At 47.1% G+C, this 27043-nt stretch overlaps 1 protein-coding gene and 1 pseudogene across 7 annotated transcripts in view; one reads left to right on the forward strand and one right to left on the reverse strand.

Moving 5' to 3' along the window:
• Window positions 1-25257, forward strand: part of SMARCAL1 (SWI/SNF related, matrix associated, actin dependent regulator of chromatin, subfamily a like 1) — a 52621-nt gene extending 27364 nt beyond the window's left edge. For 4 of the 7 annotated variants that reach the window (XM_033427990.2, XM_033427977.2, XM_033427981.2 and 1 more), the window contains 8 exons: window positions 375-515; window positions 6677-6895; window positions 12569-12639; window positions 15893-15995; window positions 19094-19276; window positions 20408-20508; window positions 21445-21541; window positions 24970-25257. In XM_033427990.2, the coding sequence (XP_033283881.1) occupies window positions 375-515; window positions 6677-6895; window positions 12569-12639; window positions 15893-15995; window positions 19094-19276; window positions 20408-20508; window positions 21445-21541; window positions 24970-25188 (1134 nt within the window). In that variant the 3' untranslated portion in view covers window positions 25189-25257. Of the gene's footprint in view, window positions 1-374; window positions 516-6676; window positions 6896-12568; window positions 12640-15892; window positions 15996-19093; window positions 19277-20245; window positions 21542-24969 lie in introns of those variants that run through there. The other 3 variants (XR_004483259.2, XM_033427986.2, XM_049711891.1) reach the window with 3 other exon arrangements.
• LOC105747828 (tetratricopeptide repeat protein 23-like) lies at window positions 3017-6198 on the reverse strand (annotated as a pseudogene).
• Window positions 25258-27043: the final 1786 nt, after the last annotated feature.

Raw genomic sequence — 27043 nt, forward strand, 5'->3', positions numbered from 1 at the left:
GCAGGCAGAGGGTGTGGCCAAGGCAGCTTAGGAGATGACGCCCAGCCTCTTACCCAGGTCACACCGTGAGGTTCTCGGAGCACACATGCTCTTTTTCTCTGGTCATGGTACCTTCGCTTAGAGTTCCCAGGTTGTGGCCACCCAGAGCTCTGGAGTGAGGCCAGCCGTAGTGTCTTTGGAATCTAGATCTACCTTGGATCTAAGATGCATGAACTTGAGAAGTACCTGCGGTCAGAGTGCGAGGAAGTGAAGGTGTTCATGCAAGATTCCGGGGTGTACTGTTCCGGGGGCCTCGGCTCCAACTCCTGGGGGTGCTGGGGACATCTCTTGCGTGTCCTCTGTGCGTCTCAGCATCTTGGGCTTTTGTGTTCTAGGTTGCCAAGAGGGTGATCTTACTGTCGGGCACCCCAGCCATGTCCCGGCCGGCAGAGCTCTACACGCAGATCCTCGCCGTCAGGCCGACCTTCTTCCCTCAGTTCCATGCCTTTGGACTTCGCTACTGTGGTGCCAAGCGGGTATGTGTTCTTTATTCCCCCTCTTCCCCGCCCACCCCACCCTGATTTTCACACCTCCCTTTCCATTCCTTCTTTTTGGCTGTGGTGTGATCAGAAAATCACTGGCCATAGAGCTGGATTCAGATTTTAGCTCTGCTTTGCCCCTAACTCTGACCTTGGAGTGTCCTCTACGGTAAGATAAGAGCAGCCCCTCCGAGTTCTAATGCTTGTGGTGATTCCACGTTAGTGTTTTCTAGTAGAGCGACCAGTGGCCGATGCATAGGTGCCTGGAGCTCTGAAAGCCAACAGCTCTTGCCTCAGAGAAGGGCACTGAGGTGAGCTCCAGGTGAGGCCGAGGCCCTACATACTCTGTGCAAAAAGGACAGAGGAAGCCTTTGAACAGGTGGAGTGGGAAGCATGATCTCAGGCTCCCCTGGTGGGCTCTCATCAGTGGGCCTTTGCTTTAAATGTCGACTCATTATAGTGAATCGTGCCCGGTCAGCAGGCCAGAAGCCTCTGACCTGCAAATTATCTCTATGAATACGGTGCCAATGGAGCAGCTGCCCCTGAAGATACAGTCTGCACAGCTTCCGTTCTCCAGAAATGGCAGAGGAAGCCTTGTAAACAAATGCCGTTGCAATCAAAATCGTGATTTCTGGACTTCCCTGGTGACGCAGTGGTTAAGAATCTGCCTGCCAGTGCAGGAGACACGGGTTCAATCCTTAGCCCGGGAAGATCCCACATGCCACGGAGCAGCTAAGACCGTGAGCCACAACTACTGAGCCTGCGCTTTAGAGCCCACGAGCCACAACTACTGAAGCCCACACGCCTAGGGCCCTTGCTCCACACGAGAAGCCACCACAATATGAAGTCTGTGCACCACAATGAAGAGTAGCCCCCACTCGCCGCAACTAGAGAAAGCCTGTGTGCAGCAGCAAGACCCAACGCAGCCAAAAAAATAAAAAAATTTTAAAAATCACGATTTCTAAAACCTGTTTTTTTTAATAAATTTATTTAATTAATTATTTATTTTTTTTTTTGGCTGTGTTGGGTCTTCCATGGCTTTGTGCGAGCTTTCTCTGGTTGCTGAGGGTTTCTCATTGCAGTGGCTTCTCTTGTTGTAGAGCACGGGCTCCAGGCATGTGGGCTTCAGTAGTTGTGGCACACAGGCTCAGTAGTTGTGGCGCATGGGCTTAGTTGCTCCACAGCATGTCAGATCTTCCCGGACCAGGGCTCGAACCTGTGTCCCCTGCACTGGCAGGCGGATTCTTAACCACTGCGCCACCAGGAAAGCCCCCTCAGTTTTTTTTAGCTGAAGAAAAAAAGTTTATTTAATGACATGGGGAAATAAAAGAGTGGAAAAAAGTAGGATGCGAAACTTCCCCTATAGTTAATTATTCATTCTTTGTGTCCCTCTCTTCCCCCGCTGCCTCTTTCACCCCCCTCTGTGTCTCTCTCATGTATGACTGGAAGATAAGGTATGCCAAAATGGATTACTTTCGTAAATGAGAAAGTCAGCATTTTAAAAAATACTTAAATTACAGTAGTCACAAATGCGAATTCCTCCTGACGGGCCGTTGACTCCATTAGCGGTCACCAGTCTGGCCACCTGGCTGGGCGTGGGACTCCATCTTCCTCAGCGGTGCCTTTCTGCCAAAGCCCCGCTTTCAGGAGGATGACCTTGCCAGACAAAGGGCCACTGCTGAAGGATGAATTCATCACTGGGCTTCCTCTGGATGCCCCAGCACCTCACTTTTGAATACAGATCAAGAAAATTCTAGCTGCCACCACCATCTCTCTTGCAAACCAGAGGAAAAGAGTCAGGAGGTGGAGAGCAGAGGAAGGGTAAAGGGCAGCGTTTTTGTCTTTTCTCACCAGTCTCCTTGTCCGCTGGTGCCTTACAGGGCACATGGGTAGCGTGTGTGATCTCCACAGGGCACATGTGTAGCGTGTGTGATCTCCACAGGGCACGTGTGTAGCGTGTGTCATCTCCACAGGGCACATGTGTAGCGTGTGTCGTCTCCACAGGGCACATGTGTAGCGTGTGTCGTCTCCACAGGGCACATGTGTAGCGTATGTCGTCTCCACAGGGCACGTGTGTAGCGTGTGTCGTCTCCACAGGGCACGTGTGTAGCGTGTGTCGTCTCCACAGGGCACGTGTGTAGCGTGTGTCGTCTCCACAGGGCACGTGTGTAGCGTGTGTGATCTCCACAGGGCACATGGGTAGCGTGTGTGATCTCCACAGGGCACATGTGGAGCGTGTGTCGTCTCCACAGGGCACACGTGTAGCGTGTGTCGTCTCCACAGGGCACACGTGTAGCGTGTGTCGTCTCCACAGGGCACACGTGTGGCGTGTGTCGTCTCCACAGGGCACATGTGTAGCGTGTGTCGTCTCCACAGGGCACATGTGTAGCGTGTGTGGTCTCCACAGGGCACGTGTGTAGCGTGTGTCATCTCCACACTTGGCGGCTGAACTTGGCTGAGATTCCCTGTGCTGGGTCCCTCCAGACACGGTAACATGCTCACCTCTGCGCTTTGGGGGCTGAGTCAGTGAACAAAGAAACGCGGGTCGAATGAGCCTGCTGCCAGTGCTGGCGGGCCTGGGCGTGGTTCCTCTGTAGACCGATCACTTCTGACATCCTGTCACCCTCAGCAGTAATAATGTTGCCAAGTGCCTGTTCCAAGTATGCCCGAGCTGTGTTCAACCTGCAGATGGCCAAGGAGGCCCTGCCCCAAGCAACACTTGGTCCTTCTCTGAGACTGGTAATCCCCAGACGCCTCCCTCATGTAGTTCTTTCGCTCCTTCGTGTTCCCTCTGCCTCTTCAGGTTGAAGCAGGCTTCTGTGTCTTGGTTCGGCAGGAGCCAGGCCACCCCCAGAGTGTGGCGGAGCACGACCAGAGCTTCCAGGATTTCCTCGCTCTCCTTGTCTGCGGCCGTGTCTCCCTTGTAGCTCAGCAGCGCGTCCTTGGTGGACACAGCATGTTTCCTGGCCTGAGCTGGGGGGTCTCTCCGTGTCAGGCAGCCATAGCCAGGTTGGCCAAAGCCTGTGCACGTTTCCAGTGCTCTTCCCCAGAATAACCCGAGACAGGATGACACACAGAATTAGCTCCTTGTTTGCTTAGGAGTTCGTTGTTTTTCCTTAATCAGTTGAGCTGTTTTCTTCAGGCACTGGGCTGTTCTCTTTTCAGGAAGAGACACAGTCTGTGGCCTTCTCCTTTTTGGCATCTGTGCCCTCTTCACTCTCTCCAGACCCACCAGTGGGATACAGTCTCATCTGTTCGCTGGTGTGCTGGGGCCTTGGTGTGCTGTGATGGGTGGAGCAGAAGTCCCAGTCGGTGTCATTGCTGACAGGTGGGAGGTGATGGGGCTGGTTCGAACCTTCTTCCTGAGCCCCGAGTAGCTCTCTCTGATCCAGGCTCCGGAACACCCACGATCTGAAAACCAGAAAGGGAGAGTCACTCACTTCTCTTTCTAATCTCTACTTTCAAAGCTGTGGCCAGGGTGATGGATTTATCCTTCAACAGTTGTCTTTTGTCCGGCAAGGTAGACTTCTCAGATGCCTAAACCCTGTTCCCGTGAGGTTCCAGTAGCACTGAATTAGAATGGCAGGCGCTGGCCCCTCTCTCAAGGGCAAATCACTTCTCATTTTCCCCACTTGTTCTGCTGTAACCTTGAAGCCACAACTCCAGCTCACCCTGGCTTCTCTCCTGCGGGCAGTGTCCCTGTGCAGAGGCTCTAACTGGACTCTAAAGCTCATTACTTCAGACCTTAAGGATTCCTTCTTTTGATCAAGTCACAAATACGCCGAGCTGCTGTCTGCATCGAAGACACTGACACTTGGAGAAACGGCTGCCCCTCACTCATCACCCATGCCACCTGGGAGAGAAAAGCCTTGCCGTGCAAGTTAGTGATGTTAATAAGATCATCTGCCTTATTTTAAAATACTTTTGGAAAAGAAAAAACAGCTTTTCAAGTACTTTAAAAATATCCACTTACATTCAGAGTACTTATAATGCAACTTGTGGTGCTTGGCAAAGTTAATGGCAAACCGTTTTTAGCTGGTTATTGAGGCAGGAGATTTCTGTTATTAAATGTATTTAAAGCCATACACGCCTTTAACAAAGTCTCCCCATGGATCAGTCCAGGTTAGGTTGTGCGCAGTTGTGTCGATCCCTCAAGACAACTTGATTTCTGAAAAGGATCTTATCTTCCTCGACCGTCTGGGCGCATGGTGTTGTGTTTAGCCAGGGGCCGGGGGAGCTGAGGGCAGAGCCGTTCCCTGCCTTTACTGCTGCACTGTCCCTCCCTGGGTTCCCAAGCTCTGGCCACCGTCTCCACAGTCATTCAGGCCATCCTCAGATTCGCCCTTGTCCTCCTCCTGCTGCCACTGCCCCAGCATCCAAGAAAACATAGTCAGACGCTGCCTTCCCCATCTTTGTATCCTTCCTTTCACCTAGCCCAATGCCTGCTCCGTGATAAGTTTTCAATAAAAGCTTGTTGGATTGTAATTACGGTATTACGCATTTAAAACCTTTGGTATTATTGGGTTTTAACCTGCAAGGTTAAGAGTTGATAATATTAGAAGGTAGGAACGTTATACCTAAATTAATTATGATATCCATTTGTTCCTAGCATGATTTTTATATAATGCAGCCAGTAGGCCAGGGCTACTTTTTTTTTTTAATTAATTAATTTATTATTTTTGGCTGCGTTGGGTCTTCGTTGCTGCGCACAGGCTTCCTCCAGTTGTGGCGAGTGGAGGCTACTCTTCATCGTGGTGCGCAGGCTTCTTATTGCAGTGCCTTCTCTTGTTAAGGAGCACAGTCTCTAGGCGCATGGGCTTCAGTAGTTGTGGCACATGGGCTCAGTAGTTGTGGCTCGTGGGCTCTAGAGTGCAGGCTCAGTAGTTGTGGTGCATGGGCTTAGCTGCTCCGTGGCATGCGGGATCTTCCCGGACCAGGGATCGAACCTGTGTCCCCTGCATTGGCAGGCGGATTATCAACCACTGCGCCACCAGGGAAGTCTCTACTTTTTTTTTTTCTTTTAACTGTGGCCAGATTCTTGCATTAAGAGAAGCCACTGAAAAGAATGCCCCATGCCGAGCTCATTTTCGACCCTATACCGTGAAGGCATTTGCTCAGAACATCCAGTTGATTTCAGGGTGTATTTTTTTAAAAGAAGAAGCAGTTTTTGATCATTTTATTTCTCCACCTTTGGCTGTCTCTTCCTGCTCTCAATCTAGCAGAGGTTTATAGGACACCTATCACATCTCCAGCATTATACTAGGTCCACTGGCCCTCGAAAATGATCAAGCCTAGCCCCTGCCCTCGGTGGTTCACAGTCCAGGGTGGGGTGAGGCATGAGGGCAAATGAGCAGCTGAAACCCTAAGGCAGCAGATACCCTGGCTCCCTGATTTTCTACAGGACCGTAAAAGTCAGTCCTGTTTCCAGTAAGATTGTTAGTGAAGGGCAGGGTTTTTATTTTAATCGGTAGGATCTTGTCTACCTGTGTGGTAGGAAGTAGACATTCTTGCTCACTGCCTCCTTGAGCTGCTAAATGAAGGAACCATTTTTATGAAGGACTGCCTGGGCGCTCTAAAACCCACCTCTGGTTTCAGCAAGACTGCAGCACCTGTGTTCTGGGTTCTTCCCTTCAGCCGCCTCCACCATGGCCACCGCAATGGCATTCACCAGGTCACGCATGGTGAGGCCCACGCTGGGGAAGAGCAGCTTCGTAATCCCTGTAACCCCCATCAAATAAAGATGTTACAGCATCATCTGTTACCTTGTGCAACAGGCTCAGTCGGGTAAGCCCTAGGGAAACTTTGTGCATTTAGTGTATGGGAAGAGTCTGACAAGCTGAGTGTCTCGTTTGTTCTTCAATGTAACAGGCACCAAACCGCTTGACATCTTGCCTTTGCTGCTAGAAAGGATAGCGCCAAACTGTGGGACGCCATGATACAAGTTTTTGGTTCTCTCATTCCTGACTTTCTTTCTTCCTTTTCCTTCCTGTTTCTCATTTGTATTCTGTGAGATTTTATTCATCCCTTAAAGCCACTTGAAGTTCTCTGAACAAAGCCAAGGGAAGAGAGGGTTGCGAGAAGGCCATTCCCGGAGGTGACAGCTCCAGTCCTGGGCCCTGGGGACTCTCACGAGCTGTGTCTCGGTTCTGCCTCCACAGCTGCCCTGGGGATGGGATTATTCAGGCTCCTCCAACCTGGGGGAGCTGAAGCTCCTGCTGGAGGAGACGGTCATGCTGCGACGCCTCAAGGGCGACGTCCTCTGCCAGCTCCCAGCCAAACAGCGCAAGATGGTGGTGGTCGCCCCAGGCCGGATCAGCGCCAGGACCAGAGCTGCCCTGGATGCCGCGGCCAAGGAGATGACCACCAAGGAGAGCACTGTGAGTCCGGGGCTAGAGATGGGGATTGGGAAGGTCCCCTTGTGCACAGCTGTTCCTGCGCTGGAGGGGCACTGCAGAGCTGACCCAGAGTCCCCCGACCTTGTCTTCCCGTAACCTCTCTCCCTCGCCCCGGGCAGGATGGTGAGCCCGCTTCATTTCTCAGCCTACCTAGTCTACTTCCAAAATCTCGTATTAATTTGCAGTTTTCTACTTGTGTAGATCACTGTTGATGGACAGTCATAGAGATAAACGCCAGGGCAACCACAGGATGGTGATATGTATTCTGAGTCCCTCAAAGAAAGTTGGAGTTTATGTTTAGTGTATTTTGAGAATACTTCCTTTAGTAACGGTCATTAGAAATTAGTCCTAAGTGTATTTGTTATATATGTTAACGCTCTAATCATCTCATGTCTTTTGCTTTAGTCAAAAAAACAAATTGACATTTATATAACAAAGAGTTTTCAAACTCTCTTAACTTTTAATCCTTATTACGGTCATTTATGGTTGGCAACAAGTTGGCACCCCCATTTTATAGAGGGGGAAACTGAAGCTCACAGAGAGTGGGATTTGCCCAAGGTCTTATGGCTACTCCATGGCAGAGCTGAGGCTATAACCAAGCCTGTTAGCCCTATATATTAGGGCTCTTTCCACTATGGTGACTTTGTCTTTTCAAAACACTTTCGTTTCATATCTGTCTTTAGTGTCATACTGTGCTAAGTGCTATAAAGTAATCTATACCAGACCCGTTTCTGTCCTCTTGGGATAAAAACCTTGCAATTTTCATTCCCAAGAAAATGACAGTCATTGACATTTTCTGACATTATCATAAAGCATTATCTGGGCTTGATATTACCCTGTATACGGAAACTTAGATCTACATGAGATACTAGCCTTCTGGGAGAGTACAAAATAAATAAGATGACAGGAGACAGCATGTGTGATTTTTTTTTTTAATGTTATTTTACCATGTGATGAACAAGACTGGCTAGTCATTTTTAAGAAGCAGTGTAGGGTAGAGGATGCACTGGTAACTTGTCTAGCAGTATTTAATTTATGCTGTATTATACATAATAATTGGGATGGCCTGGAGGAAGTGAGCAAGCGTAATCTCTTTGCCGTGGAGTTTTCAAGTGAAGTTCCTTAACGTTGACGTGGACATACAGACCAGTGGTTCTCAAATTATATTTCAGTGGAACCATGAGCAGAACCGGGGTGTTCTGTTGCTAAAATCAGCATTGATGTCTTTTTCTGATTTCTAGAGAAAAAAAGGCAGTGAATAAAAATATTTTCTCAATTTTAGTTTTTTCTTAGAACTTTCTTAAACCTTTAATGTCTACTAACTTTTGCCCACCAGTGAACTCCACCAGACAAGGAAAGCAAGGAACATGTATAGTGTATGTAATATTAATGGGAAAAATTCAGATGTGTGATCTTTTTAGATGCAGAGGTCTGAATGTTTATAAAATGCTATGTTTTAGTTCCTTGTGTGTGTGATGGAAGAAAGTCTATTAGTATTTCGTGGGAGTCCCCAGAGGACACCCTCACCTGTACCCAGTCCATCTCCTGAACCAGGTGGTGGAGAGCAGCCGGTGTAGACAACTGACAAAACGGTCTGTGGGCATTAGAATTGAGGAGGAAAGTCACGTTAAGTGGTCAAGAGGCAGTATGGCCAAAAAGACGTATGGGAATTTTGAACTTAGTGCAGCAAGGTTTGAAAGCATTTTTTAAACTTTCCGCCAATGTACACAGTTAGGTGAGTGGCTCTTTCCAAAGATGATTTCATATGTAACCTGCAAGTTTGATTTCTGAGTTTATCGACAGTGATGTGAAATTGACTGGGCTGAGCCATGGAAATCAGGAATATTGGGTGTTTATAACTCCCCGTAGCCATGCAAGTCCCTTAAATTCTTTGGGATTTGTAGATACTTTCTTCCCTAAAAAGGGGAGCCACGACCTACCTCATAGGCTTGGTGCTGGAAAAGTATGAAGGACTTGGGACAGTTGCTCTGAGTCCTGCCTGTTGTGTGTGATTGTTGTCTCTGCTTCTACAGCCCAGAGTCTTAACACTATTTTGCAGATTGTGAAAACAAACCCTAAATTGCAGTGTAATTCTTCAAGAATCCAGTGGAGAAGGGGCCTTGAGTTCTTCCCAGTCCAGTGCTGGAGAATTGCTATGTGCTTCCTTGGTGTCTTGGGAAATTTAGGTTTGTCCCTAAGAGAGAGAAATTGAATAGATACAGGTTGCCTTCAGCATGTGATGCTCAAGCCACATGCTAAATTCTTTCAGATAATAAGACAAATTCTTGAAAATTTGGTTTTCTTTTGTGTTCTTTAATGTAAATTAATTTTTATAATGGAAAATCCAAGTAGCAAATGAATTTATGAGCATGACCCTGTAGAACATCAGAACCTTTCTTACTGTAAAGCCCCAGACTTGATGCATGTACAAACCGTGGATCTGACTGGGAGCACCCTCCTGCCAACTTAACCCAGGAAGGGGAGCCAGTGTCAGCCGGGGCTTGGGCCAGATGGCCATCAACACGCCTTCCAAGCCCTGACTGGCTGTGAAATCCTGAACTGAAAGTGTTAAAATGGAGAATCATGGTTTTGTGGTTTTAGTCTCTGAATCTACAGAAAGGACCCCACCACCACCATTTTTAGAGTGACTCTGTAGCCCCAAGTTTCCCTGTAATTTTACACATTATGGTGGTTCCAGCAAAGCACTGCTAGGCTGTCAAAAAGTGATTTCTTTCTTTGTTCCCACACCTTCCCATCTGGAGGAAGACATTTTTTAAAAAGCTTTAAATCACAGAAGCCAAGGTGAAGCGGCCAATTTATAAAACATAATGTACAGTGAAATCTTTTTCTCATTTTCAGCCAAAATAATAGATCGCTGTTCACAGGCTAAGAAAAGCTGACTCTAATCATCTTTTGTCTAAAGCCGTTTTTTTGATCAGCAAGACCAGGAACAGAAAAATGGAACTGGTCCATGCAGACTTCCTGGTGACAGTATCAGCTCACCTTTCTGCCGTTTGACAATCCACTTAGATTCCAACATAGAAAAATAAATTCAGAACCCAGTGGATCTAATTTAATAAAAATCTAAGAGGCAGGAACAAAGAATGCAGGTTATTTAAAATTTCCCAGTCCATGGCTGACAAAAGAAGTAATAAGATAGTTAATGGGCTAGTATTATGTCTATCAGTTTGGGGAGATTTTTTTTTAAGATAAAACTATTGATTTCTCCCACACTAAAAATACAATAGAGGGCCTCCCTGGTGGCGCAGTGGTTGAGAGTCCACCTGCCGATGCAGGGGACACGGGTTCGTGCTCTGGTCCAGGAAGATCCCACATGCCGCGGAGCGGCTGGGCGCGTGAGCCATGGCCGCTGAGCCTGCGCGTCTGGAGCCTGTGCTCCGCAGCGGGAGATGCCACAGCAGTGAGAGGCCCGTGTACCGCAAAAAAAAAAAAAAAAAAAAGATTAACCCATCTATTTATATTACATAATTTTGGCATATATCATTTTGGTATTTTTTCTATAAAATTTATGTGTTTTTTGCTTTAAAATATATATTATCTCTCTATATATATTATAACTTATGTACATAATAAGCAACATATATTTTAAAAGCAGAATTGGGATCTTATAAAGATACATCAAGTGGGGAAGAAAGCAGGTTACAAAGCTATCTGTACCCTTCTCCATGTTGTTGTTGTTCTTCTAAAACGTAATATTTGAAGACTGCATGATGTTTTCTCACCTGGCTATATTGTAATTTTGCCAGTCATTTGTAGTTGGACATTGAAGTTAGTTCAATTGTTCACTATGCTAAGTAACACTACGCTGAAAAAGCAGTTTACATCTGAATTTGTGTACCTCCAATTCTATCCTGAGGGTAAATTGTAGGAGTGAGTTGCTGCATCACAGGGCATGGGCATATTTTGAAGACTTTTGGTACCTATGGATAACAGCCCCAAAAGGGTAATTATTAGCCCAGGGTACCATCTCCCAAGCTGTGTGTAGTAATGATGTTTGTTTTCTCACACCCACATTGGCTCTGCCTGTTAAATCTTGGGGCGGGGTTTCTGAAAGTGCTTTCTACCATCTCTCCATCTGTTTTGCCCTCTCCCTTTCTAAGAGCAAGTGTGGCCTGAGTGTGGGTGGGAGGGAAGGACCTGACAAGAGTCTCTGAAGGAACAGGAGTTTAATTGCGGACTGAGAACGGGTAGGGTGCAGTCTCCTTGAGGCGTACACGCTGCGGGTGAGGTCGTCAGATGGGAGCCTGACACTGTCCCTTCAGCATATCCTACTAGGGACGCGTTCGGTGGTTGGAGGGCCTAACCTACTGCAGGGGACCCTTTGAGAGACACGAACGGACTCCATGTGAGTTCATGGGCCACACGCGAAAAGTGTGTGTGTCCAGAGCCTCATCAGAATCCTGACTGGGCTGAGAAACAAGTTAAGACACACACACAGAATCACATCTTCAGTGTGAGTTCACGGGAGGTTAGAGTTGTTTAATTGAACTGCTGCCACAAAATAGGAGGGACGGTGCCCACCACTGCCACGACTCGTGTAGAAAATGAAATGGATCCACTACCCCGTCACTGCCCCTACGGATTCCTGTGGTTCCTGGGTCTCTTTCTTCTTTCTTGTCAAGGCCTAGAGGAGAGGTGCTATTTAAAGCCAAAAAACGATTTTGACCAGGTAGCTTTTCTCACCATCTGTGGTGTGTGTAGTTTAAGGTACAGTCCAGCTGTGGCTGCTTTCCTGAGTTATTAATGAGTTCCGGGCCATAGGTGTTTTTACTGTTGGGTCACTTCTTTGTTCCATGAGGAAGCTGCCATGTCAATCACTGGCCTCACAGGGCCCAGGCCCAAAATGTAGGAGCATCTGTAAACCCATGCTGGCTAGTGGAAGGGGATGGCTGCCCCACCAAGGATGGTAAGAGTATCTGTCCTCTCTGGGAACCCAAGAGTAATGGTAAATGTTATCTCATATTGTTGTGAAACTGGTTAAGCACCTCCTGGGTTAGCATTCTTTATTGGGATTTATTTAGATGCAAACTATAAAGAAAATACCGTTTCCTCCTGAGGGAAGTCAATTACCTTCTGTGCACACAGGCCAGAAACATGTGAATAACATTTTGAGATGATACTAGAATAGACTAGTTGGGGTCAGTTGGAAATGATTCAGTAAGTCTTAGAGGTGAGCTTAGTCAGTTGGGTATGGACACAAGTTGGCAGAAGGAAAGGGGTGGGGGAACATCGTGGGCCACTGTCATGTGTAAGTTGTCACCAGGCTGTAATACCTATAGTAAATAGGTGTGCTTAGCAGGGCTGCCTTCCCGCTGAGCACATGAGCTTGGCATGGATGGTGAAGCACTACCTGCAATGCCCTTCCAAAGAGCTTGCATGTTCCTTGCCTCATGGGATTCTCACAACAGTTCTCGAAGGGTGACAGAACATCTGTAATGCTACTTTGTCTCCCAGTACAAAACCAGAGTGCAGACAGTGTCTGTGGCGTGGCTGAAGCGCGTGGGTAAGTCAGGGCCTCTCAGCTCTGGCGATGGATGTTGGGATTTGTGAAGCTCTTGGTGGTGATGATTATGTCAGCGTGTCACGGAGTTCTCAGAGTAGGAGACTTCAAACCCTCGATTTCTCCTTCCACAGAAACAGCAGCAGAAAGAAGCCCTTATTCTCTTCTTCAACAGAACAGCTGAAGCTAAAATCCCATCTGTCATGTAAGTGAACACCAAGTGTCGACTTCTCTCTCTCTCTCTCTCTCTTTTTTGAAAAGAAATACCTGTTATCTTAGTCCGTCAGGATGGTTCTATTGCTCTGTAAGAAATGATTAGCGATTTGAATGGTAGTTGCCTTGAATATAAAGTTTAGGGCACCATCACCCAGGAGGCATAAGTAGGCTTGTCGCTGGAGCCCTGCCAGGATGTGCTTGGGGTCCCTGCGAGATCCCGTCTTAACCCAAGTGAGCTGGAGCTGGAGCCACTTATGAGCAGGGTTGGGTGACCCAAACACTGAAGGGAAGTTTTCCTCTTGCTAAGAGAACTGTGGTCACTTGCCTGTAGGAAAAAAATTAGGGGTTTCACAGAAGACCAGGAAGCTGCCTTACGGAGATTCTCTGGTCATCTCCAAAGACATCATGTTTCAGCTGTCATTTACCTAAATAAGAAAGAAGGTGAATACCATCGTTTGTTCAAAAGATACGGGCAAGTGGCTGTTGTCACACTTGGTCTCCTTCTGTCTTCTCAACTAAAGCTGGTGTAATAATTTCTGTTCTTAAAATTATTCACTGACTTGAAAGAAAAAAATCTCAATTGTCTGCCTTGGCTAAAGAAAGAAAAACCCACTGCTCTTCACATATCACTGAGATAGAAACTTGAAGCAAGTCTAACGACATGCAGCTTGCCTAATTTTTTACTGTTTAACATTTGTGTGAGACTCAGGCAGGGTAATGGTCCAAGTGATTCAATTACAATGGAATGAATTTAGCGTGGGTTGAGCGGTCCCAGATTGGCTGTGGGGACCGAGATCCATGGATAGATGGAGACCTACAGCCTGCCCTGCCCTCTCACTCAGCCTCTGCATCTCCCAGCCTCACCGGCCTCTCCCTCTGCACCCTTAAATGTGGTTGGAGAGTGAGTTCGCTGCGTTGTTCAAATCACAGACTCTCCGCAAAGACTCCTGAATGTCGGGCAGCTCTCCTTCACCCTCTGGGCACTGCCCTTTTCATTTATGATACTGTTTAAGAGACCAGTGAACTCCAGATATGGTTTTTATGGCCTGGAAACTTCTCTCTCAGACACTAATCTGAATTGCCTCCGCTGACATTTCTCATGTGCTGCTGAATAACACATGGCATGGGTGTGAGCCCCTTCCCTCGCTGTCTCAGCTTGTGACCTGCAAAATCCAGGGTCCATTGAGTGCTGGGCCCAGAGCCATCCATTTCCCTTAGGAATTTTAAATCTAACCATTTTCCACCTTATAAATAAACTTCGGTAATACCTTGTCTTACTCCATTCATGCTGCTATGACAAAAATATCGTAGGCCGTGCACCTTAAACAACAAACATGTATTTCTCACAGTCCTAGAGGCTGGGAAGTCCAAGTTCAAGGCGCTGGCGGATTCAGAGTCTGGTGACAGTTCTTTTCCTGGCTCGTAGACAGCCCTCTTCTCGCTGTGTCCTTGCATAGTGGAAGGGGAAGGGTGCTTTCTGGGGTCTCTTTTATAAGAACACTAACTCCATCTCCTCCCGTAGGCCCCACATTGGGGGTTCGGATTTCAGCATATGAACTGGGGGGCAGGGACACAAACATTCAAATCATAACATACCTTATACATACTTTTTCAAAATTCCATGATAAATTATATAGTGATTTATAGTTTCCAACAGTTTTGACATCTGTTAACTCATGTCACATTTATAGACTCCTCGTGAGATCAGTAGAATAAAGTTAAAATGCAGAAACTGAGTAAATCTAACGTAAATCTCTAAACTTCAGAATCATACAGCTAGTAAGTGGAAATTAGATTATAAATCTTAAAACCCCAGTTTCCTCTGATAGTTGCTTTTCTTCCCATTTTTGCTGTTGTTCGTTTTCATTTTAATGGACATCTTTCAATATACAGCGAAGGTTATTGTGGTCGGCAGATATTTCCCGCTCGGTAGCTCAGGGACGTGAGGAAGGGCAGAGCAGCAATGCCACGTCTGAGATGTAGAGGGTGAGAGGCGTCAGGAAAACTGGGGGCCGTGGTGTTTATGGCTGGCCAAGTTGATTTCATGGCCTTGTGACTTTCTGATGCTGTAGCAGTTAACTTTTTTGCTTATATCATGGCAAATTTTATGTCTCTCAAACTAATTAAAGTAGATTCTATTAGTACCAACAATTCACGAACTGAACTCAAATCCATACCGTAGTTGGTCATAGTGTTGTTTGAAAAAATTCTTAGACATTTAGAAGAGAGTCTGCTTACCTTTTCCCCACCTGCCTGTACTGTAATAGGAAACCTTGGAGATTTGTCCTTCCCCAAGGAGAGCAATGTCTGTTCTTTGCCCAGACACACACCCACGTGTGGGGATGGCCTCAGGCACAGCGAGGGCTCCTTGTGTCCTGTCTGAGGAAGCTGACCTTCCCGCCACCCGTGCAGGAGCCACCGGTGACCTGTACTGGGACTGGGAACCCTCTGCAGGGCGCGAGTGCCAGGGCAAGCTTGGGATCTGCCAACTGGGTGACTCTTCTCCCTACAGCTCCTGGGGGTCGCTGCCTTCCTTTAAGGCCACAGCTAAAGATAAGGAGCAGAAAGTCAAGAAAAAACACAGTGGATGGAGGAGAGAAGTAAATTAAAAGCAGAATGAAGACCATGTAAACAAGGCCTTTTCACCCGTATTCCTTGGCCTTGGAAAAAAGAATTCACGTATACCACTGCCTTAACTGCCGGCCCTGTGGTTTGCAGTCTGATGTGGAAGGGAGCTGGAGGGCGATCCCTGACGTCTCTTCAGTATTGTTACTTACGTCTCAGTACTACATTGCCAGAAATTTATTACTGTCAAGAATCCCTCAGTCCCTGCACAGGCATTTTCAGATCTGTAAACAACACTTCAATTTTTATTGCAAACACATTATAATGATAGTAGCAGCCAAAGTGCAAACTGTTAATTATCTTGTATGACCCCAGGTAATAATAAGAATGTTTCAGTAACCTATCAGAGACATGTAAAACATAAGGGTACTTTGATTTATTTGTGTTTGGGAGATGACTAAAAAGTATGGAAGAACTCTTTCTGCATATGGCGGAAGATGACTTCCCCACAGTTGCTGAGGGCAAGGGGAGAGGTCAGCCCTCAGAGGAGGGAGAGAATGAGCTGGGAAGGCAGGTACCCAGAAGGTATCTGCTACAGATGCAGTCACTTTTCAGTAATTAATCTCAGCTGGATTGCATATGTGTTTAATTTATTGTGTTGTCATTGTCAAATACAGTGAATATATCCTGGACCTACTGGAAAGTGGAAGAGAGAAGTTTCTAGTGTTTGCACACCATAAGGTGGTTTTGGATGCAGTTACTAATGAGCTTGAGAGGAAGGTAAGCTCCCTTTGAAATTCAGCACAGGATGCTTTTCTTGTTTGTGTGTCGACTGCTAAGCAGGCCAAGGTCAGATCTGAGCAAAGAAATGAGGTGAAGGTTTCCGGAAACATTTCTGTCGACTTTCCGAATGTTTCTTGCTTGTAGAACCATGAACAGGTTTGTTCTAACCCATCTTTTATTTATTTATTTTGCGGTACGTGGGCCTCTCTCTGTTGTGGCCTCTCCCGTCGCGGAGCACAGGCTCCAGACGCGCAGGCTCAGTGGCCATGGCTCACGGGCCCAGCCGCTCCGCGGCATGTGGGATCTTCCTGGACCGGGGCACGAACCCTGCATCGGCAGGCGGACTCTCAACCACTGCGCCACCAGGGAAGCCCCCCAACCCCTCTTTTAAAATGTTTTATTTTAATAGCTTTATTGAGGTATAATTACCCTGCAATGAACTGCACATATTTGAAGTATACGGTTGAGCAAGAGTGGAGGTAGTTGTTGCACAGAAGGAACAAAAAGTGCCCACTGAACTGAGAAGGTATCTTGAGACCTAAAAACAAGGCAGGCAGCTCCGTACCATCAGTGGATCCATTTAGTAAAGGGTAACTTACATGGAGGGTAGGCCTGGGTAGATGGTGATCCAGAGCATTTGCAGCTGCACTCTGCAGAGCTGAGGAGCCACTGGGACAATTATAGTTAACCTAGAGTATAGGGGTGTGTGCTTGGAGACAGGAAGTGCATTCCTAAGTCCAGATCTATGGTGGGTTACTAGCCTCCTGAGCATCAGGAGTGCGTCAGTGAAGGTTGTCATCACTGGAGACTAACCGAGCATACAGGCCACCTGGACCTAAAGGTCATTAAACAGTATCTATTAACTACGAAGCCCTAGATGACAAAGAAGAGGTTCACTACAGGACAGCCCTAGGTAAGGCCACTGGAAGGACAGGAGGAACTGCACGGGCCCAAGATGGCGCCAGTCTTGCTAACAGCCACACAGTAGTGAATATATCCGTCAGCCCCAGAAGTTTCCTCCTGTCCTTTGTAATCCCCGTTTCTCCCCATCCTCCCATCTCTAGGCCACCACTGATCTGCTCTCTGTCACTGTAGATTAGTTCGCATTTTTGGAGCCTTATATAAATGTGGAATCATACAGGATCATACAGTGTGTACTCCTTTTTTTTTTTAATCTGATTTCTCTCACTCAACGTATTTTGAGATTCATACATGTTACTGCATGTATCAACAGTTCATTCCTTTCTATTGCTGAGTAATATTCCATTGTATGCATGTACCACACTTTATCCACTCACCTGTTGGTGGACATTTGCCAACCCATCCTTTTTTTTTTTTTTAATTTATTTATTTTGGCTGCGTTAGGTCTTAGTTGCAGCATGCGAGATCTTTGTTGCGGCATGTGGGATCTTTTAGTTGTAGCATGCGGACTTCTTAGTTGAGACATGCAGACAGCCCATCCTTTTTTAGTGACAAGTGGAAACCCACCCAAATGTGAGGAAATAGATAAATGGTTAAAGTATACTATTGTTGCATAATGAACTATTACACAGCCATTAAAAATCATGTTTTAGAAAACACTTTAATAATTTAGTTTATTTACAATATAATGTTTGTCAGAGAAAAGCAAGATATAGAACTTTTTATTTAAAAGATGTAGCAAACACATTGAGAAAAGAGTGATGGGAAAAAATAGATCGGTAATTTATTTTCCTCATAATGTCTGTCTTTATCATTAGAAAACAATAAATACCACTTAAAATAAGCTGATCTCAGGAACCTAATCCTGTGTTTCCCCAGGGGAAATTATCCAGGATTTGCTAATTCAGATTTTATAATAATGACTATATAGAACATAACTACTGTGAATAACAAGACATAACTACATAAGGTTATAAAGCATTTAATATATATATATTAAAATTAAATTTTTAATTGCAAATAAAAAAATTGTTTTTTTAAAGAAAATAAGCTGAGCTAAGCATGCAACTATCAGATACAACTCAGCAGTTGATTTCAGGGCAGTTGTCCCAGAGGAGTGAAAAGTTACATTCACTTGTACACCAATGTTCAGGGCAGCTTTATTTGTAGTAGTGCAAAGCTGGACCAACCCACATGTCCTGCCCAAGGTGAATAGGTAACCATGGTACATCCCTGCCACAGAACACTGCTCAGCAATGAGAAGGAATGAGCTACAGGTGTGTGTGAACCAACTGTACATGCAACGACAGGGGTGACTCTCCGGGCAGTGATGCTGAGTGAAAAGAGCCCAGCCCCAAAGGTTGCACAGTGTTTGACTCCATTTATAAATGTTCCTTAAATGGAACATTTTAGAAATGCAGGACAGGGCTTCCCTGGTGGCGCAGTGGTTTAGAGTCTGCCTGCCGATGCAGGGGACACGGGTTCGTGCCCTGGTCCGGGAAGATCCCACATGCCGCGGAGCGGCTGGGCCCGTGAGCCATGGCTGCTGAGCCTGCGCGTCCGGAGCCTGTGCTCCGCAACGGGAGAGGCCACAGCAGTGAGAGGCCCGCGTACCGCAAAAAAAAAAAATTATAAGACAGATTAGTAGGGACTGGGTGGGTGAGGGGGAAGCAGGAGGGAGGCGGGCAGGGCTCTAAATGGGCTACAGAGCATCCCTGTGCGGTTAGAACTGTTCACTGTCTCGACTGTGAAGGCAGATACGTGAAAACCCACGTTCGAGATAAAGTTGTATGGAACACACACGCCCAGGAGTTTAAGTAAAACTGGGGAAATCTGGATAAGGTCAGTGGATTGTATCAAAGTCAGTATCCTGGGTGTGATATTATGCTATAGTTTTACCAATATTCCCAGTGGAGAAAACTGGGCAAATCATACGAGGAATCCTTCTCTGTATTATTGCTTAAACTACATGCGAGCCTACAGTTATCTCAACACAAGTTTCAATTATGAAAGGAAAGGAAAGACCAGGAAAGAAGCTCGGAAAGCAGTACGGAGTGGCGAGCTTGATGCTCCACCCGGCTTGGGGCCAGAGCAGCGCGGGGCTGTGTCCCTGGAGCTGTGCCGCCGAGGCCCCGCACCTGCGCCCACCTTGCTTCCCTCTCCTGTTCCCGCAGCGTGTGAAGCACATCCGCATCGATGGCTCCACCTCCTCGGCCGACCGTGAGGACCTGTGCCAGCAGTTCCAGCTGTCGGAGGGGCCCGCCGTGGCCGTGCTGTCCATCACCGCCGCCAACATGGGCCTCACCTTCTCCTCGGCTGACCTGGTGGTGTTTGCGGAGCTGTTTTGGAACCCAGGGGTGAGGGGCGTACTCCTGGCTGCTGGCAGAGAGAGCCATTGGGGCGGGGGGGGGGGGGGCGGGGATGGCGAGTGGGGCTTCTGTGCGCTGCCCCTGGTGCCTGCGTCATCTTCCCTCTGTTTCTGTTAGGCCTGATAAACACGCTTATACTTTGCACATCCATTGGCCAGCTATTAGGTCTTCACAACAACCTGCTAAGTAGTAGGCTTATCGACCATCTTATTACCAATGGGAAGATTGAAGTTTTAGGAGTCTCATGATCCGTGTCTCCATGAAGAAATTGGAGCACAGAGAGCTCAAGAGCATAGCTGTCACTTAAGGGGAGCACGTGGCAGCCCTGGCCTCAGGCCTCTGGCTTCCCAGCCTCAGCCCCTTTTTATCAACCACCCCCGGGAGCCACATTACCTGTGGGGCCACAATAGGGCGACTGCGGTCGGTATTCCCTGAACACGCCCAGGGTGCCCACTGGCCTTATCTGATCAGCTGTGGCAGCAGATGGAAGACATTTGTTTGGACTCAAAGTTTTCTCCTCAACTCCAGAAAGAAGTTCTTTCCCTTCTGATGTTCTGACCAGTGTGGCTCTCATCAACCACACGTCGGCGACGGCTGTAACGATGGCTGGGCTTAGAGCGTGAAGGCATTTTATAATGGAAACCATGTTCTTGGTTTTCATTATTCGTTGTAGGGTTTTTCCACCGTATAAAAAAGCCACCCTACCCCCTGATCATATATGGCCTCTCCCTGGGCGCAGTATCTCTATCTATTTAGAAGATAACTTTTCATTCCATGGAGGAAGAGTGGCAGTGTGTCGGGTCTCCTTCGTCACAGCTGGTGGCAGAGCTGAAATTGGCTCTCCCTCTGCAGCGCCCAGCAGCTGGCCCGGCCCTGAAGGGTCATCCACAGCTACCCAGCTGCAGATCGAGGTCCCCCCTGCTGACCAGTATTGTGCTTGCTTCTCCCTTTTGTCAGATGACAGACCGTTTGTGGACAGAGGCTTGCAGGCCCCCTGCCGCGTGACACGCAGTGAGGAGGAAGGGTTGTGGTGAGGCTCCGGGGCAAGAGGCCACCTGCTGTGGTGGGCTGAGCAGCTTCCAGCCTTGACCGACATGCGTCCCGATCCCCGCCCCGCAGGTGCTGATGCAGGCTGAGGACCGGGTGCACCGCATCGGGCAGTCGAGCTCTGTGGGCATCCACTACCTGGTGGCAAGAGGCACGGCTGATGACTACCTTTGGTGAGGCCCCTGGCTGGCCCGGCAGTTGGGTCGACACCGATGACGTATTTCCTTTGCTCCCTAAGAGCCTCTGCTTTGGGGCAGGTTTCCAGGGATCCACACAGAAGACCTGCTAGTAGTGCGCTCCCCCTTTCCTCATGACCCTGTTTGACCTCCTGCATAGTGTTAACTGGTGGCTGCAGGAGGCATGAGGAAATCCTGTAGGAATAAGGGGATGTGGCTCCTTCCCACTGACCTGAGACAAGGGAGGAGAACTTATTGGGATGCAATGTAGGTGGAATTTTGTTTGTAATACACTCTGTTCCCAGACGTGAAGGTGTTTGCTGAGTCAGGGAGACTGCCCCCCTGGCCCCTTGGGAGGTGTGCTGGTTCCGTAAGGCCACGTCTTACAGTGCTGCTGCTGGGCCGTGTAGTGCTTCCTTAGCAGAGATGGGGTCAGATTTTTAACTCTGGGGTTTCATGTCCATCACTTAGGCCAAAACTCCCCAAATGCTCCCTCCCCAGTTCCATTTCCTCCTTCCTCATATTGTTTCTTGATTATCTTATTAGTTTCCACTACCTATCTCTGTTTCCAGCATTATGACTAAGGCATCTTACCTTTATTTTGCGTGTGGGTTGCCCCTACTTCCCTTTCTGTTAATGGATTTGTTAACTGAGCAGCTCATAACAGTGCCAGGTTCAAATTTTTGTTGCAGTAGCATTTATTTCCTACACATCTTCCAGTAGAAAGAATTTTGAGCCTGACGATGTGAGCCCTGAGTTGGTTGGTTTACAATAGAGAGGAGGTCAGTATTTCAGGATGGGCGTTTGTGCCTGAAGAGATGGAGAGATGTGAAACAGTGAGCGTGTCTCATAAGGACAGGGGCTGGTCTCGCTATAATCAGTCTGCTGGTTCTGTGCAGGTTGTTTCCACTGCAGCTCATTTCTCCCCAACAGGCCCCTGATTCAAGAGAAGATTAAAGTTCTGGGTGAAGCCGGGCTTTCTGAGACCAATTTTTCAGAAATGACAGAAGCTGCAGATTATTTCTACAAGGTAACACCAGCATGTGGCTCCCTGCCACTGGGGTGTCCAGAGGTCCTGAGCGGGAAGGTGTGAATCACTCCTGGGGACCTCCCCCAGCTGGGGAGCTAAAATGATGGTTGCATTCGTTCTCGGGTCAATCTGTGTGTGTGCGTCTGTTTATGGAGAAGTGCTGGCATTAACTCCTGCTGCTTCTGACATGCCCTCCTCAAAAACCACGGCCTCCAAATGCTGCCTCTTCCATCAGGCCATTAGAAAAGGACAGAAAACGCCCCATGGCAACAGCTGAATTGTTGCAAAAAGTACATAGCAACAGCACCCAAACACATCCCCAGCGCAGAATGGGGAGTGTTTCACATAGGGTGTTGCTTCTGTGTAGCATATTTTCCCCTCTGTTGCTGCACCTTATCCTCAGTGACTCCCCATTTTATAAAGGGGTGAGCAGAGACTTGCGGAGCAGCAAGACTCTCCCGCAGTCATGGGTCACGTGAAGCCAGCCCAGGCGGAAGGCTTCCAGACTCAGCCAGCATTCCCTGTGCGACGGCCCCTCTTACTGTCAAGGAGAGTAAGATCCTGTGAGCATCCTTCCGTGACCAGGTGGGGCCTTGTCAGAGGTGCTGAGAGGAGGCCTGTTTGCCTCTGGAGAGGGCAGCCCAGGGCCCAGCAGGCCTGCCCTGGCCTAGCTCTCCAGCCCCATGGCTGCCACAGCCCTTCCCCCTCCATTTCAGTGAAGCAAGGTAGAGGAGCCAGAGGTGCAAAGACTCCCAAAGGCTGGTCTTCTTTCACCTGCTCGGGTGGTTGACAAGGAACGTGAGAACTTGGGAGGTCCTGTCTGATGGAGGGGGACCCCTGGGGGGTTATTTCTAATGAGAGCATGGACAGAGGTCTGAGCCTCGTGTAGAAAGGCGGCCCTGCGCTTCAGGAAGCTGACATGCCGCCTCCTTCCTGTGGAATTGCCGAGCATCAGAAGCTGTCAGGTCCACACGATCTTGTAGGTGATGCTAAGACTTGTCTGAGGATATAATCTTTCATTTACATTTGCTTGCAACTAAATTCTTTCTTCGTAGTGTAATTATTGGGATAAATAAGACTCAGGGGAGATCATATTTTTAAACACAGGGTATAAACTATCCTTATAATTAATAAGCCAATTTTAAGACAACCTTCCTTTTAAACTTTTTGAAGAACTGTCTAATTCAGTTGAATGGTGACTGTTTTGACAGAGCCTTGGTTGTTATGTGCCCTTTGAAAAGAAAGAGCCTTATTTTTAAAGGCTTCTCAACTAATGAGAATAGGTTTATTTATAACTCATTTATTTATACTGGCCTGACCCTCAGTTGCTTTGAATTAGTTAGGAATTTCTGCCTAGGGACTTCCCTGGTGGCGCAGAATCCGCCTGCCAGTGCAGGGGACACGGGTTCAAGCCCTAGTCCGGGAGGATCCCACATGCCGCAGAGCAACTAAGCCCATGCGCCACAACTGCTGAGCTTGTGCTCTACAGCCCGCGAGCCCCAACTACTGAGCCTGTGCACCACAACTAACTGAGCCTGTGCTCTGGAGCCCACGAGCCACAACTAACTGAGCCTGTGCTCTAGAGCCCGCGAGCCGCAACTCCTGAAGCCTGTGCGCCTAGAGCCCGTGCTCCACCACAAGGGAAGCCACCACAACGAGAAGCCCGCGCACCACAACAAAGAGTAGCCCCCGCTCTCCACGACTAGAGAAAGCCCACGCACAGCAACAAAGACCCGATGCAGCCAAAAATAAATTAATAAAAAAAACAGAATTTCTGCCTAAAGTACAAATGGAGTTTATCAATATTTATTTTGATTAATAATTATATCACTTAAAAAAAATTAAAATAGGGCTGAAAACTGTATCAACTATTAGGAAAAGAAAGTGTTGCCTCCTGTATAGGAGCCAAAAGCAGAAGAGGTCATGTCTGCCTGCCTGCTGGGAAGGGAAGTGAAATACTGTCTGATCTTGGAACTTGCTTCCCTTCAATTATGCGTGCTCCAAGTTAGCACATAGCGTTGCCATCACGTCCTCAAATGCACATGGACAGCTGTTTCTACCTGGAGTAGGCTGCCTCGTGGGCGGCATTTCCTCGACCTTGCAGTTGCTCAGACAAAAGCTGATATCACAGAGGAGGACATGCGGCTGGTGTGGGGCTGACCTTAATGACCTTTAATGTCACTTCCCATCTGAATAGCTAGGATCCTGAAAGGCGAGAGAATGTAGGGTACAGATTATTGAATAATCTAGAGTCCTTGCAGGATCAGTTTTCAAGAACTTCGCTAGTGTGGAGGGCTTCTGTGAAAGCAAAGAAATAGTGGCCAGTTAGGTTGAGACCTGACTCCAAAGGGCCTGGAAAGCCAGGGAAGCAGCATTAGACTCGATGAGGTAGGCACAGGGGTGCCCAATGATGTGACAGGAAAATCTTGTTAGAGGATAGTCTGTAGGGAAAAATTAGCCTGGAAAAGACCGGTGAGCAGTTGACGTGGGAAGAGGCCTGAGGTGGGAAGTGCAGTGAAGCCATTTCAGATTCAGGCAGGTACAAAGCAATGTGGCCCAAGTAAAGAGCCTGCCTGCGAAGTATCTGGGAGGGAACAGACGGAGAAACCAACCTGATGCAGTTTGATGGGTGAGATCCGGAGTCAGGATGCCCTGGTGATTGCAAGCTAGGGGTACTATGAGAACAGTGCGAGACCATCAAAACTAGGGAACAGGACCTGCTTTGGGGATGTAGGAGTGAGATGACAGATGGTTGTGGTTTTTAGACAGGTTTAGTTTTATGGACCTGTGGGAGGTCAGTGGAGATACTGAATATGTGCCTGTGGGTTGAATGATGGCCAGGGTTAGGAATTTAGACAGAGGAGAGATCAGCAAAGGGGTGAGAGCAAGCCCGTCATCTGCCGTGGTCATAACAGCTGGGTGTGATTTTAGCACTACACCATCGTTGTCAATGCACAGATGCAGTTGGAGGGCATTTTGATCATTTGTAACTTTAGGGTAGTCAGAATCAGGTACTTGTATCTACTTATCAATATGTTAAGTGTGTGTTTTATAACCACTCAGAGAATTAGGTATAAGCCATGGCTGAACACACCAATTCGGGAGTTGAATTACAGGCTAACTAACCTCTTAGTGGAGAAAGGCTTGGGAGCTGTTTCAATATTGAAATACTGATTTGTAAAGTTAGAAGGGAGAAAACATTCCCAACATAAATTAGTGTGAGAGCAGGTCCTGTGTCGCTTTCACAACCGTTCGTTTTCTGTTTTTCCTTCTTTACCCAGCAAGCAGCAGAGAAGCTAAGAAGCCAGACACAAAGGCAGTGAGGCTGCTTGAGTGATAGTTTACTGAGCTGGTCCCACAGTGGTGGAGAGAATGTCAGTGTTGGTGCCTGGGTGCTGATGTCTTTGTCTTTTCTTCCTCTGGTGAAGGACCCAAAGCAGCAGAAGATCTATGACTTTTTCCAGAAGTCCTTTGAGGAAGACGGAAGCGATATGGAGCTCCTGGAGGCAGCGGAGTCATTTGACCCAGGAAGTGGTTCCCAGGACACGGGAGACACACTGGACGAGAGCACATTGACAGGCAGTCCGCTGAAGAAGAGCAGATTTGAATTTTTTGATAACTGGGACAGCTTCACCTCTCCTCTGTAAGAGGGGCCAAAAATGCATTCAAAATCATGGAATTTATTAAAATAAAATGAGGCACTTTTTTGGAAAGGCTATGTTCCTCTGGTCATTACCACAGTGTTGGTCTCTGTCTCCAAGCCCGGCGGGTTACCAGGCATGTGTCAGCATTTCCTTTCATTATGTGTGGGTTTGCTTGGGTCTTAATTAACCGTAGCTTAACCTACTGAGAAACAGACAGTAGGCTGTAGTAGTGGTGATTCATGTTCTTTAATTAACGAGGTGCTTCCTACACAGGACCCGAAATCTAGATTTGTAAAATGTATTGATTCAACAAATATTTATAGAGCACCTCATGTGTGCCAGGCACTGTTTTCTAGGTGCTGGCAGCAAATCACCAAAGAAAAGAAGAAAGTACACGCCTTTGCCAAAGTTATCATGTAACAGGAGAGGCAATAGTTCTATGTTCTATGAAAAAAATACAGTAAGCTGAGGGTTTAGAGCAGGGGTTGACAAGCTTTTTCTATAAATAGCCAGATAGTAATTACTTTGGGCTCTATGAGCCAGGATGTCTGTGTTGGAACTACTCAGCTCTGCTTCTGTGGTGCAAAATCAACCATTAGATAATCCGGAACAAGTGACTGTGGCTCTTTTCCAATAAAATTCTGTTACGGACACAATTTTGAGCTTCTCATAATTTTCATGTGTCGCAAATGACTATTATTTTCAACCATTTAAAAACATAAAAACTGTACTTGGCTCACAGGCCATACAAAAACAGGCAGAGAGCAGGGTTTGGCCCACAGATCATAGTTTGCTAACCCCTGGATTAGAGCAGCACCATCTAATAGAAATGTAACACAGGGCACATATGTGTTGTATTAGTATTACTAATTTGATCCTTCTTTATTTCCAAAGAGTATTTTTAAAAATGAAGGATCAGGGCTTCCCTGGTGGCACAGTGGTTGAGAGTCCGCCTGCCGATGCAGGGGACACGGGTTCGAGCCCCGGTCCGGGAAGATCCCACATGCCACGGAGCGGCTAGGCCTGTGAGCCATGGCCACTGAGCCTGCGCGTCCGGAGCCTGTGCTCCACAACAGGAGAGGCCACGACAGTGAGAGGCCCGCGTACTGCAAAAAAACAAAAAAAAACCAAACCCATAACAATTAATAAATGGTAATAGGAAGATACATATTGATAATTACCTTAAATGTGAATGGATTAAATGCTCCAACCAAAAGACACAGGCTCACTGAATGGATACAAAAACAAGACCCATATATACGCTGTCTACAGGAGACCCACTTCAGAACTAGGGACACATACAGACTGAAAGTGAGGGGATGGAAAAAGATATTCCATGCAAATGGAAATCAAAAGAAAGCTGGAGTAGCAACACTCATATCAGATAAAATAGACTTTAAAATAAAGAATGTTACAAGAGCCAAGGAAAGACACTACATAATGATCAAGGGATCAATCCAAGAAGAAGATATAACAATTATAAATATATATGCACTCAACATAGGAGCACCTCAATACATAAGGCAACTGCTAACAGCTATAAAAGAGGAAATCGACAGTAACACAATCATAGTGGGGGACTTTTAACACCTCACGTACACCAATGGACAGATCATCCAGACAGAAAATTAATAAAACACAAGTGTTAAATGACACAATAGACCAGACAGATTTAATTGATATTTGTAGGACATTCCATCCAAAAACAGCAGATTACACTTTCTTCTCAAGTGCACATGGAACATTCTCCAGGATAGATCACATAGTGGGTCACAAATCAAGTCTCGGTAAATTTAAGAAAACTGAAATCATTTCAAGCATCTTTTCCAACTGCAACACTATGAGATTAGCAATCAAT

Source organism: Orcinus orca, chromosome 7 (assembly GCF_937001465.1).
Source record: "Orcinus orca chromosome 7, mOrcOrc1.1, whole genome shotgun sequence".
NCBI lineage: Eukaryota > Metazoa > Chordata > Mammalia > Artiodactyla > Delphinidae > Orcinus > Orcinus orca.